Source organism: Myodes glareolus, chromosome 7 (assembly GCF_982192425.1).
Source record: "Myodes glareolus chromosome 7, mMyoGla1.1, whole genome shotgun sequence".
NCBI classification, from domain to species: Eukaryota; Metazoa; Chordata; class Mammalia; order Rodentia; family Cricetidae; genus Myodes; species Myodes glareolus.
In genome coordinates, this window is record NC_142032.1 from 92927980 (window position 1) to 92941495 (window position 13516).

Here is a 13516-nt window from a genome sequence, read left to right on the forward strand (position 1 = left end):
AAGGCAAAAGCCAGGGTATCATGGAACTCGAATGATTTCAACCAGGAAGTGCAGTAAGCCTTGTTGTGCATGTGTGTTCCATTTGGGGTTCTTTGCAGATGATACAGGCCCAGGCCTTCATGTTCAAAGACAAACATAGGCTGTGGAGGTGGGGGGCGTGGCTTGAGCAAACCTCTTTGTTCCATTTCTGCTGCATCGTTCCTAGTGATCCTTGTCCACATCAACAGTTGCTCATTGTCAGTACTCTGCTTCCTGCCCTGGGCTTATGCTTCTGCCCCCTTAGAGTATCTCACCTTGAAGGTCCCTGCAAGAAAGCCTATGATAGGCTTCCTGGTCTCTCAATATCATCAAATCTGACTACTTAGCACTCCCATTGTGTAGCTATCAACCTTCCCTCCAAACTAAAGCCTTCCCTTCTGGGTGGAGGAGAGAGGTTCTTACAACTCTCTAGGGGCCTGGGTAACTTAGAAAAGGGTGAGAGTAACAAAACTCTTGCCCAAGATTCGATGAGCCGAGGACAGAAACCAGGGAAGGACTGACTGTCTTCTGCAGAGCTACCTTCAAGTTGCCCTCACCTATGCTGGCAAGGTCCTTTGGCCATTCAGCTGCCTTTGAGTCATCTACATTCTTGTAAATAGCCCCAGGGAGTCTTCTGATTCACCAAGATAGACTGGCGCAGAATTGCTTTCGTGGTCTGCTCGTGGTGCCCTATTCGGGAAACTGGACATCGCCTAACATCCTCCTGGGGAACGTCATACACTAGGCCCTGAGCAAGGTTGCCTTGTAGGTCAAAATTAGGCCTATTGGTCAGTATGTGAGGCTTAGGAGTCAGTTACTAGCCCCATCAGTTACAGGCCAAGTGACAAGGTCACGTGCAAGGCAGAAGAAGGTGTCCCTAGGGCTGCTTCTCTCGAAGACAGTAACGTAACTAGGAGGAAATCTCAAGCTTCCATGCCCATCAGTGTGTTTTAGCACATTGGCCAGACATAAAACCCCCTCTCCAGTCCTCATGCAGAATTCTCAGCTTAGGAGTGAGGCTTCCCGGCAGGTTTCCTTGGTGCCACAGACACACCTGTCTCCCTGGACATACCTCTGGCGGCACAGAAAGCAAGAAGGCATCAGGCAGCAAGGCTTAGCAGTTAGATGAACCCAGGCTTAATTAAGCCCCAGAGGATAAATTCCCACCTCCACTGCCTTTTCTTCGCCTGTGCAGCAGGGACAAAGGCACAGAATGGTTTGGCAGTTGTTGGGAACAATAAAACAGTAGAAAAGAACAAAAGCATGCCTGCTGTAAGGCATCAAGAAATGCTCTTTACTGCTCTTTCTCCAAGGGGCTCTGTGGGGAGTCTGGGGAGAAGTGGTAGGCAGGCTGGAGTCCCTCGGCTCTGAAGGTTGTGAAGATGGATGTGCCAGCCAAAGGGAAAAGATCGTCTTGACTTTTCTCACACCAGTGAGAATCCTCACATTATCTCATCCTTGGGTCTCCTGGAAGGCCAATATCCTGGAAGCCAACCGGTGTGAGTGTCCATATAGTCTGGAAACACTGGAACCTAGAAGTAGCCAAAGTGAGGTCACAGGAACACCATACGTGTTATGTGGGTACATGGAGCATAATGTCTGCTGTAAGGACACTGGTATCTAGGACCAACAGGAGCTCTGGAGGGACAACAGGAGGCCTGGGGGACAACAGGAGACCTGAGGGACAACAGGAGACCTAGAGGGTCTACAGCTGCTGCTGATCTTGAGGGCTACAAGGTCTCCCTGAGCTTACACTCTAGGTTGCTAATGATTCACTTCAACACCATATTCTGACTGTAGCTGGGAGGGGAGAAGTTTAGGAAGAATGGCCAGGACAGCCTCCCTCGGGAATGGTGACCTTTGAATGGGAATGGTGTCATCTTCTCACTTTCTTTGCTCAGGTACCACTCTTGGCTGCACTCTCAGAACTCCGGCACAGAAAAGCCCTGCCCCCAAAGCACATTGGCATCTCCAAAGCACATTGGCATCTCCAAAGCACATTGGCATCTCCTTTGACCTCGTTCTGGAAATGGTGTGCTCCATCCTCCCACTTCATAGATCCAACTGCCCCATGAGTCATTTTATGGACAACGATCTTGTCCATTTGTTGGGGTCAATGGAAGGGCAGAGACTGCCAATCTAACATGGGGCTGCCCAGCTGTGGGGCATGAGGACTTGTTTCCTCACTTGATGGCCGAAGCTGAGCATGGTCTCATACGGGGATCCACCACTTGTCTTCCTCTCATATCAAACTCTTGATGGAAATTTGTCTTGGAAATGACTCAAACCAATCTGGGGCTAAATCTTCAGAGAGGCTCCCTCGGTTGCCCTCTGTCTCGTCCCTGCATCTCCTTTTGTGTATAGCGATCAATGGAGTGGAGCTTATCGGGGCCATCAATTCAGCTTATTGGGCAGTCCTGACACTCCCCCTCAGCTACACCTTGTTTTTATTTCTAGCAGGGAACAGCTTGACTTTGAGCCGGAGTGAAAATAAAAAGAGAGCTTTTATAGCTTCACTGTGCAGGGGAAAGAAAGTGCGTCTACTCAGAATGAGTCAGGGCTGGTGTTAGAGTTAAGTGTCCTTAACTAGGGACAGGTTGATGACATTTATGTAGTGTCTTTGCATTGCAATCTTCATGCCCTTCATTACAGAGGTGAACACAGACAGGGAGAGCAGGGACAGCTCTCAGGTGGGTGGCAGGGTGGCTCTGAGCTTTGGTTTGTGTGCAGCATGTCCTCAAAGGCCCGTGTGTTGAAGGCTTGATGACCAGCCATGTTGCTAGTGGAAGGCAGGAAAGCCCTCAGGAGGCGGGGCCTAGCAGAAGGAAGCTAGGTTATTGGCAGGGCACCTTTGAAGGAGATATTTGGACAGAACCTTCTTGGTCTTTGCTTCCTGCCCACCATGATCAGCTTTCTTCTACCCAGGGTGCACTGCTGTGGCAGCAGCAGGGACAGATGACCATAGGCTGAACTCACAGGAACTGTGAGGCAAAATGTACCTTTTCTCCCTTCACCTTGATTTCTCTCGGGTGTATGGGGCAGCAGTGGCAAGCCGACCAACACTCTGGGGAAGCATCCTATCTGGGACAATGTGGAGCAGAAGTTATGGTGGCTGGGTGGATCCAGGTGCTAGCTGCACTCATTACTTTTACATGGAACAAAGCTACCTAACAAAAATGACCAAAGAGAAGATGCGTTTGTTTTGACTTCTTTTTCAGAGGATTCAGTGTATGGTTGTGGTACCTGGAGCTTGGGAGGGAAGCAACATTCACCATGCTGGACAGGAAGCAGAGCGTGAGGAAGACTCTGGGGATCAAGTATAACTCTGAAAGCCACACCCTCCCCCATGTGCTCTGCCAACCAGGGTATGAACATGTAGGGCACACTTCACAGTCCAACGGGAGGGCCAGATCCTCTCCGTGCTGTGCGAGAGAAAGCAGAGGCTACAAGGTGATTGCTGAACTGTCAGGAGAAGCCAGCTCGAGTCTAGGGCAGGAATACAGAACGTGAGTTCATTATTGCTTTCTTCTGTGGCTTTTCTGGAAGTGTCTTTCTGTTTGGGACTCCAGCATCCTGAAGTGACAATGAGGGCTGTCACCTGCAAATATGTGTTTATTTTGACTGACATGGTCTGTCTTTTCTCTTTTTGTTTCCTTCCCTCAGCCATGCAAGCTCTGCTTCAGTGTTGAATAGAAAAATTGTAACCACAGCTATGTGTATGTGGCAGGCAGGCATTGGGGAGGATTTGGAAGGAAGCATTTTCAACAAATCCACAGAATGTCTACTCTTTTCCAGGCACTGTGCTAGGCAGTGGTAGGCTGTGAGCGAAGCCATTCTTGGCCCTCAAGAAATTCACAGTCCCTGGACAGGGTGGCCAGCCATCCTAGCTTGTGTGAAGCAGCCATTGTTCTGAAAATGAGAAAAGTGCAGACAAATCACCTTCCCTAGCTGCTTGGTAGCAAGGGATGTCTCTTGGAACAGTGAGTGATGGCAAGATACTGCTTGGGAGGAAGACAGTATGCAGGTCATTTCTTCAGTCAAGTGCGTTCTGCTCACTGCATGTATGATAAAAGAGCCTCAAGCTTGCTCAGCAAAAGACCTTTGGGTGATCTTGTCTTCCCACGGTGAAAACACAAGAGAGATTCGAGGCTTGTCTGAGATCATGCAACATGGCAGGCCGAGCTGAGCAGGGTGCCCAGCTGCCTCCATCCCTGCTGTACTGACTGGTGGGGCTTTCCACTCCTTGCCTCACACAAACCCTCTTTCAGGCAGGGGTGGAGAAACTGAAGTGGGGGGAAGAAGGTGCCTTGGGTTGGGAGGGACCCACCATGATCAGAATCCCAGTAAAGGGGGGGCGGGGGAAGAGGACTTCTAAGAGGTGAGTGCATTTGACCTCAGGGCGCCACTTAACGAGACTGAGGAACTGGGGCCGTAAAAGCACATAAAGACGTGCAGTCCAACAGAGCCTGCATTCAAGACAGATCAGTGGTGTGTAGATAAGGTGCAGGCTGCACAGAAAATAAACATGCCTACTTGTGCTCTATTTGATGCCCAGACACTGACTGAGCACCTACTATGCCCAAGTCCCTGTTTAAGGTGTCCGGGTAGCAAAGTTGAAGAGCAATCCTTGCTCTCATGGAACTATGTTTGCTGGTGCTCAGAGAGAGATTATAAATGAGTGTGGGCATGACATGATGTATCAGGGGTTCTCTTATGTACCTCATTATGTTTGGAGAATGACCACCTGGAAACCGACTTGCAGGGGCCATCATGGCTGTCACTGGGGAAATTTAAATGGGAAATCTAGGTAGCCATGTTCAGAAATAAGGGAAGAAACTGGGGGAAGGTGATTAACTCTGTCTCTGGAAAACGACCTGAAAAGTCAGAAGTGAGAATCTGAAAACCGAGCTTGTAGGAAACCCTGGACAGATAGAGGAGTCAAGGGCCACTCATTGCTCATGAGGTTTACCAGTGAAGACAATGAACTTGGACCAGACAGTGACATCACTGGGAGTCGTCCGCTGTACTCAAAAGATTAAAAACCAGTGCGTCGTTTGACCTTGTGTGTGTCACTTTTGTTTAAGGTTTGTTTTTACATATCTGTATCCCCCCTGATGTGTGTGTATGTGTGTGTGTGTGTATGAACACATGTGTGTGCCACATATGTTCAAGTACCTGAAGAGGCCAGAATGTGTGGATTATGCCTGATGTAAACTTTGAGAATTGAGCTCAGGCTTTCTGGAAGAACAGCAAATGCTCTTAACCACTATGCCACCTTTCCAAGCCCATGTGGCACTGCTTTTAACATGAACTTAGCAAGGAATGCACATGTCAGTATTCTCCTGTCTCCGTGCTCAGGGAAAGCCCTGCTGTCTGGTCTTGACTGCCTATCATTAATGAGTTCCAGCCAACAGAACTACCTGGCTGTCTTCCACAACCTTCTCTTTGTTTTTAATTAAAGTTGAATCCACCATAACAAAAGACAAAATGATCTCTGGGAAGGGTCTAATGAGATGAAGAAATTCCTCCCTTCACTGTGCGTGTACCCTGTGCTTCTTTTCATTGGAACACTTGCATTTACTTGCTTCCATGTTCATCCATTTCTCTTGTCAAAGCATAAGCCCCATGAGGACAAGAATTCTGTCTGTGTCCCATTGTGCCCCAGTGCCTAGCCTCATCCCCACCAGGAATACGAGGCTCAGTATGTAGTTACTCCATTAAGAACAAGAACGAAAGTGTGCTACGTCAGTCGTTAGCTTAATGGCTGCATTAAAATTATAAGTGTGAAGTTTATTTGGGAAAAGGCTCAACTCCTTTCCCCTCCCCCACCTCCCTTTGGTGAGAGAGAAGAAGAGCTGGAAATAGAATGGGAGAAGTTTCTGTAAATTTCTGGTAACCATAGAGACAGTGATTTTCGTTTATTAATCTCCTGCTCTTAAGCAGGCTGGGGCCCCATGGTGATTTCTCCAAATTGCTCAGTCTGGTTATCCTGCAGCCTTCCTCATTAAGAAGAGCAGGCCCATGCCTATCCTGCAGCACTTTAATTACTGTGAGCGGAAGCACCATGCTCCTGCGCTCATTACCTCGCGTTCTGACTTAGCTGCACCCCCACTTTAGAACAAAGTAACACGGCCACCAGCCCTAAACCCCTGGAGCCTTTGGTGCCAGTGATGGGAGTGGGTGGCTTCCTCCCCAAGACTAGGGCTCTCTCCTTTCATTCAGCTGTCTTGAAGGTGAGGCTCAGGACCTTCTGGAAGAGCTTTTCATTGAAGTCAGGGCAGGCCACCAGCAGGGGTCCCTGCCCATGAAGGCTATGCTTTGGGTGAAAAGAATGACCCTGGGAAGTGTGCTCTTCTTGTCTGGCCTCTTGTGGGATCTGATTTCATGGTTCTTTGCTCCTCTTCTCGTACAGAAAAACATGGAACCTCTGTGATTGTGCTTCTAGTCAAGCGAGGGTTTCAGTTGGGGCAGCTCCTTTGGTGGCAGCTCTTCTTCGTAGAAGAGTTTGGTGCAGATGTTTGGAGAGCAGAGTTGGAATTCTACTACGGCAGTGAGTTTCTGCTAGAGCCATTAGTAGGGACCACTCAGCTATGAGTGACGTTTGGCTTGGTTCTTCTGCTGCTCAATAAGTATTGGGACTCTAACTTTAACTTTCCTTTGGGTCCCTGAAGAACGGGATGTGAAGAACACTTTCCGGAGTGAGGAAGAGTGGGTTCACCAGAGACGTGTCTCTGAATGGAGTCTCAGCTCCCCTAAAGCTGGTCACCTAGATCTAACCTCCCTGGCTTTGGAAACAAGACTTCCTTTTGGCTGAATTCTCCATCCTGTTGATTTAGAAATGCTGAGCCATTCTTCCAGCAAATGTTCTGAGAGGTCCGGCCATTGGCCATGTGTGTCCCTAGTCAATACTTCTTATGCTACGACTCATGAACCCATCTGGGGTCACTTAACTTAATGTGGGGGTGTGAGAGGCGTGAAAAGAGTGAAAGAGTTCTGAGTGCACAGAGACCAAAGCTTAGTTCAAAAGTCACACTCAGGATGAATCCAAGAAGTTTCTGGCGGCACTCATCAATGCTATGTCACGCAGCTTCACGCAACCTCAGTTCCGAGCGCTCAACACATGCACTTTGCACTTTGTAGAGCCCGGCCGCACCCATGGGTGCTTCCTGAAACAGAGGGTCAGGGTCAAGATTGCTGGATCATCTCAGCTGTAGCATTTTTACCATCCATGCAAAGTTTTCAGACCCCCACAGAAACACAGTGTTTTAACTCTAGATAGCAGAACTGCTCATATATCCCATCCACCACCACTCCCATCTAGTTTAGTGTGCCTTTGGACTATGCTGGGCTGAAAAGTCAGGCATATGGAGATCCCTCATGTATCGGTTTTCTCTTATCTTTACTAAATGGTAAGTTTGCATGTATACTGAAGAATTTGTCTTAAGATAAATTTATTTATGATTTATGATTAAAAGTTTGATCTAAGTATCTATTTTAGGCACCTATATACTCCGTTTCACTTAAGAATTTCCCGAGTAAGAAGGGGTTATGGTTATTAGAAGTCTTAAGAAGCCCTGCACTGGGTGCTTAGGTCCTGCTGTGCAGCTGGCATGGCCACCAACCCATTCTCGTGTGCTTGTGGGCCAGGCCAGCTTTAAATTTCTGCTGCTCAAGCAAAGCTCACCTTCAGCATACCAGAGATGAGGCCCGCAGGAGAACTTAGGCTTCTGAGCCCATCTGCAGACTTGAAGGAATTTGGGGGTAGGCCCATTCCTGGTGTCACCAGCAGGTCCAAGAGCTCAGTCATTCTCCTCTCCAGGTGCCGGAACCTCTCGTTCCCCGACAGCCTCCCAGAGGTGAGCATCGTGTTCATCTTCGTCAACGAGGCACTCTCGGTGCTGCTGCGTTCCATCCACTCGGCCATGGAGCGCACACCGCCACACCTGCTCAAGGAGATCATCCTGGTGGACGACAACAGCAGCAACGGTGAGTGCGCGTCTCCCTGAGTCTGCGTCTTTGTGTTTTCACTTCTCAAGGCTCCCAACGGCTGTCCCATCTAGGGGTGTCATCTCGGGGACATGGTCACTCCTTGGAAAGTCTGTGTGCATCCCAGAGAGGCTGGGAAGTCAGTGGCTGACTGCTGTCTCTCCCAGCATTCTAATGAAATAGGAGGAGATGCAAGGGCTTGAATCTGCCCCGCCTCACACACAGCGACTGTCTCCTGTGATGTATCATTTCATTGGTGATGGTCCTCACCTTCACTTGGGTAATTGTTTTTCCAACAGGAGTGAGGGTGGTGCTCATGGTAGGGATGTTGATAGGCATGAACCAGCTGAAAGCAAGTTGAGCTGTTAGATATCTTTGCAAATTGCTTGTTCCCCTCTAATGTCCATGTTCTGTCCCTGGAAAGGCTCAAGACTGCCTCCAAGTGACATATTGAACTCTTCAGTGTGTCTCTTTCTCCAGCTCCCTCTATACCCTGGTGCATGTTCCGCATCCTCTGATTCCCACTCTCATAAATTCCCAGGACTCTCTGAACTTAAAGATCAGGTGTGGACAGCTTAGCGACCACTGTTCTCAGCAGGGCTCACATCTGTGTGTTTATGAAAATGCATGACTTTAAGAACCATTGTGTACGTGGATCACAAGTCCCCGAGCTTGCATTGCGTTCAAGCCTTCTCAGGTGTAGGTAGCAAATTTCCCAATGAATCGGTTGCTGTAATGAGGTGGGCAATTTGTGATTTGTTATCAATTAAAGCTGAAACATATCAGATAATTGAAACGCCTTTCATCTCAATAAGTGAATTTCCCTTTTCATTCTCTCGCCATGAGGTAAGAACCGCAGGAGCAGAACTGTGAGGGGACTGAGGAGCTTTCCAAAGGGGACGCTCGAGGTTCACGTGCTTCATTGTTCCATGGACACAAAAGAAGGGGACATCAAAGATGTGGGCAAGTTGGCAATATCATTCTGAAGGAGGCAGTCAGGAGGGGGGTAGGAAAGGCCCAGTCTCCAGCTCTCCTGGTACCCACCCTCACTTAGGATTCAGTGAAAGGATTCTCCAGAGAGTTGTGTGCCCTACCTCTCATCTCACACAAGGAGGTGAGAGGGGCAGAGCCTCTATCACAGAGAGGAGGGCATTTCCAATAAGCCCCCCCCCCAATCTCAGTCCAGTACGTTTTGTCATAGACTAAGGAAGAGATGCTTTGACTTTAATCTGTGTAGAAAGCAAAGGGATGCTGTGACTGGTATTCTAAGAAATTTAGATAAGGAGAGTAAGTCAGATGTGGAGGATTTCTTATGTGAACCCTTGAAATGTAGACTTTATTTTCTTAATGCTGGTAACCATCATATGGTTTTGGTAAGAGGAATGAGCGGTTGAAGACAGAGCAAAGGACAGGCTTGTCTGCTTTGTGATCCTGGGTGGGGAAGGTGCGTCTGGAAGAAGGGGCATGGGTAAGGAGGCTCTTGCAGAAGGGTAGACCAGAAGTCTAAGACCAGGGGACTGAGAAGAAGACATAAACTTGATCGACATTACAGAGGAAGAATTGGTGGAACCTGCCATGGTCAGATGGGCCAAAAAAGGGCAGGACACCAGTGACTCAAAGTTTCAAGCCAAGGTGATATAAGAGGTGGTGACCATTGTCCTGGGACATGGAGGTAGCAGAGCAGTGTGCTGGTGCAGTGGTTACCCATGAATGACGTACATAAAAAAAATACTTGGGAGCTTTCAAACCCCCAGGAAGTTTGACAGCAATGGTACAATGAAGTAACTCGGCTGTAGGGGTGGCTACACTCAGCTGCATTGGTGATGAAGCTGCTTTTAGCTCCCTGTGCATACCCAAGTGAGAATCTGCATTTGGGGGAGACCTGGGCAAAGATGTGTGAGCTGAAGCAGCATCCAGTATCCTGATTGTGGTACTGACTGTAGTGTGTACAAAGTTACCAATGGGCTATGGGATGTAGCTCATTAGTTGAGCACTGGTTTAGCATGCACAGGACTCCAAGCTTCATCCTCAGTGCCACAAAATGTTTTTTAAAAAATATTAGCATTAGGGAAGCTGTAATGAGGGTGCTTGAGATGTTTTTCTGCACTCTGTGTTTTTAGTAACTTCAAAATATGACGTATTGCAAAATATGTGGTATCGCACATAATCGTAGCACTCCAGAGGCAGAAGCAGGGGGATCTCTGTGAGTTCAATGCAAGCCTGATCTACATAGCAAGTTCCATGCCAGCCAGGGCTGTATAATGATGTCATGTCAAAATAATAATTATTGTTATTATAATTTGAAGCACAACTAATAAAAACTCAGAGACAGATATTGGGTTCAACCTGAAGACCAGAAAAGCAAAGCAGCCAGTCACTGGCTCTTACCTCTATCTCAGTCCAAAATGGTGATCCTGCTTCCAGGAAAGCTCAGAATGAGACTGAGCCTGAGTACTGTCTCTTCCCATTTTATAATCCTCTCTAGTTCTAGGATAAAGGATGTGCACCATTATTGCCTGGATTTTATGGCAAGCTCATGAGGCTCCTGGGATTAAAGGTGTGTGTCATTGCTGCCTGATCTGTAAGGCTGGCCAGTGTGGTTGTTTTACTTTCCTGATCCTGAGGCAAGCTTTATTTATTAAAATACAAATGAAATGCCAATCCAATAATTATTATAGTAGCTATTATTATTATTACTACTACTATTATTACTATTATTACTACTGCTACTACTACTACTAATAATAATAATTTTTAAACTGCCCAAAAGCTCTCCCATGAGATTCTACCTCATTAATTTTAAGCAGAGTCTAGAAATTGCTGTTTTTAAAACATCCTTAACAATCCATGGCTCTGACTGGCAGCCTGGATGAATAGACCAGATACGCCTTCACTCTCCGCACAGTTATGTGTCACTGTGCGCTGTGAAGGCTGAAGTGAGAAGTTGTGGATTCTAAGGTGCTCCCTGCAGAGGAAGAGTGACAGAGGAAAACCCTCTCTGCTAACCCTCAGTAACTTCCTGTGTGAAGTAGAGGGGGCAGTTGCCCCGTGTGCCTCACCTGCCAAAAGTGGTGAAGCAAACCTTGTAACTGAACTGTACTTGTCAGTGGCGTCCCTGCCCAGCCCTGCTCCTCTCCCAGAACACCAGCACAGTGAGCTGCAGAGAGGACAGCAGGGGATCTGAATCAGAACCTCCTATGTTGAGTGAGGAAGCCCCAACTGGGGAGACAGGGTGTCCATAGAGAAGAGCGGAGAGTGAGAGCCCAGACATGTAAGAAGGGTATTGAAGGTGAGAGAGTCAGAACCAGGGAGGAGCGGGTGGGCAGTGATAGGTGCTGACGGAATAGGAGCCATGGGAATCAGAAGCTAGTTATCTCCCGTGGGGTGAAAGAGCTCTAGGTTGCCCTAACCCGCAGGCAGGTGGATGATAAGGAGTCTGAGAAGAAGTCCCTGGGTCTGGAATATCTGACTCTGGAAGCCTTGGTAAATAGCAGTGGTCGCACAAGGCTGGGGCTGGATATGAGAAGCCAGATGCGGTGGAGGGGGGGGGGGGATCCAGGAGGGAAATTTACCACGAGGAATTTGACTCCAGAGGAAGATCACCAGGTAAGGTAAGGAGCTGGAGCAGTATTTCCCCAAAATAAAAATTTACAACATTATCATCATCTATAGCAAGAAGTTACCATCTGACCCAAGATAACACGCCTACTCATGCCCCTCTACACACCACCCTTGATTGAAGCAGAACTTCTAAGAAACAATGCCTACTCTTACAATGCACAAAGCACTCTGCCGTTTCCCATTGTATCCTGTGCTATGGCGTTCAGTTCTATTGTATTTTGTTCTATTCTCTCTCCTTTAGAGGCAGACTGTTCATAAGACCCTGAGCACATTTCAAAAGCACTTTGGTGAACTAGGGGAGCTGGGATCCAGGCCGTTTCCGTAGTGATTAAATAGGTCTGAAGGGGGGTTACCTGAGTCCCTTGGCACCAGAGGCACTGAGCAGGGGCTCTGAAGAAGCAGAAGATGGATCTGGGGTGCAGATGCCAAAGAGAACAAAGGGTTCATCTGCTCCCCAGTCCAGAGGAATAGAGGATAAATGGTGAACCAGCTGGAGGCAGCGGAGGTGTAGAAGGCACGCACAGTGGTAGGCTCAGTCCTAGCACCCGTGGCCAGCAGGGGTCTAAGACTAGAGTGCCCTGTGTGGGATAGGCAGGAAGGTGACCAGTAGCAGAGAGATGGTCCTGGCCAGCTGAAGGTAGAAAACAGATAGGAGCAAGACACTCTAAGAAAGGGTGAACCGCTGGTCCAAAGTCACTTCCTAGTGCCTCGGCCTGGCCCAGTGTCTGTGTTTCTACCCTGAGCAGCCTCTGTTTGGGGAGCTGCTCCTGTCAGGCATCTTGACACTCAGGCAGGGACTGTCACAAGATCATCAGGACTCAGCTCAGCTCCAAAAACATTGCAGGAGCCTGACCTGTCAGCTCAAGTCTTACGTCCAAAACCTGGAGGAAGGAAAAAGGTCCCCTTTTGGTCACTTCTTTCTTTGGTTTTCTTAGGTGCCTTGTGGGGACCTTCAGCCACTCCTTGCCCTGTCTGTCCAACAGAGCCTCTGAGGACAGCAAGGGGCAACAAAAACAAAGGTTCTGTGTAAGTGGCAGCCTAGGGGACAGGCTAAAGAGGCAATAGTAACATGGCACAGCTGATGAAGGTGACCCATGCCTCAGTCACTGTGTAAAATCTACTCACCATGATGGCAGAACTGGACACTTGGCCAGCCAGCTTTGCAATTCCAGATCTCTCTAGAGTCTTCCGCCAGTGTGTTCTTAACCTGTGTGAACCCTATTCTCCTTATCTGTAGAATTGAGATGTTTTATTCCTACCTCTGGGATTGTTCGGAGTCTTGAATGAGATAAGGAATGATGGAAGAATCTGGGCTTTTAAGATTCTAAATCAAGCAGTGCAGAGCCATGGGGATGGCTTCCTCACAGAGCCCTCCTTCCCAGTGTCGCCATGGGCTCTGTGTATAGTGGCCCAACCTGACCCAGTGACTGTGTTTCTAGCCTGAGCAGTCTCTGTTTGTGGAGCTGTCCCTGTCGGGCCTCTTGTCACTCAGGCAGGGACTGTCACAAGCTCATCGGCATACGGTGCAAGCTGTTATTTCCTCTACCCACCTTCTCCGCTGCAGCCTGGGCTTCCTCAAGTAAGAAATGGGGTGGGGGAGGCAACCGTACTTCTATCCAAGCCACTACACTGTTAGCTCCTCCAAGGCCAGCACCTAAGGCTCTGTCAATGGTCCTGCTGAGGGGTCTCCTTTCATCTTCTCAACCCCCTCAGCTGCTTCCTCCTCCTCCCCTGCTTCTCCAGAGACTGGCTTCTACTTAGGATGCTGTCATTCCCTTGTAAGTAGTCGTAATGTTGGAACAAGTCAATGTTTGCTTGTCATTAGCAATATGGAGCTCTATGCCAGGCTCCTTCCTGCCTCGGGATATTGATATATGCTTGCCTTCCACCT

At 48.4% G+C, this 13516-nt stretch overlaps 1 protein-coding gene across 3 annotated transcripts in view; it reads left to right on the top strand.

Moving 5' to 3' along the window:
• The window catches only part of Galnt18 (polypeptide N-acetylgalactosaminyltransferase 18), a 305496-nt gene that overhangs the window by 160614 nt on the left and 131366 nt on the right, over nt 1-13516 (top strand). For 2 of the 3 annotated variants that reach the window (XM_085692904.2, XM_087908561.1), the window contains exon 3: nt 7838-8004. The exons of the other annotated variant lie outside the window; for it this stretch is intronic. In XM_085692904.2, coding sequence (XP_085549030.1) covers nt 7838-8004 — 167 coding nt within the window. The remainder of the gene's footprint in view (nt 1-7837; nt 8005-13516) is intronic. 3 annotated transcript variants of the gene reach the window in all.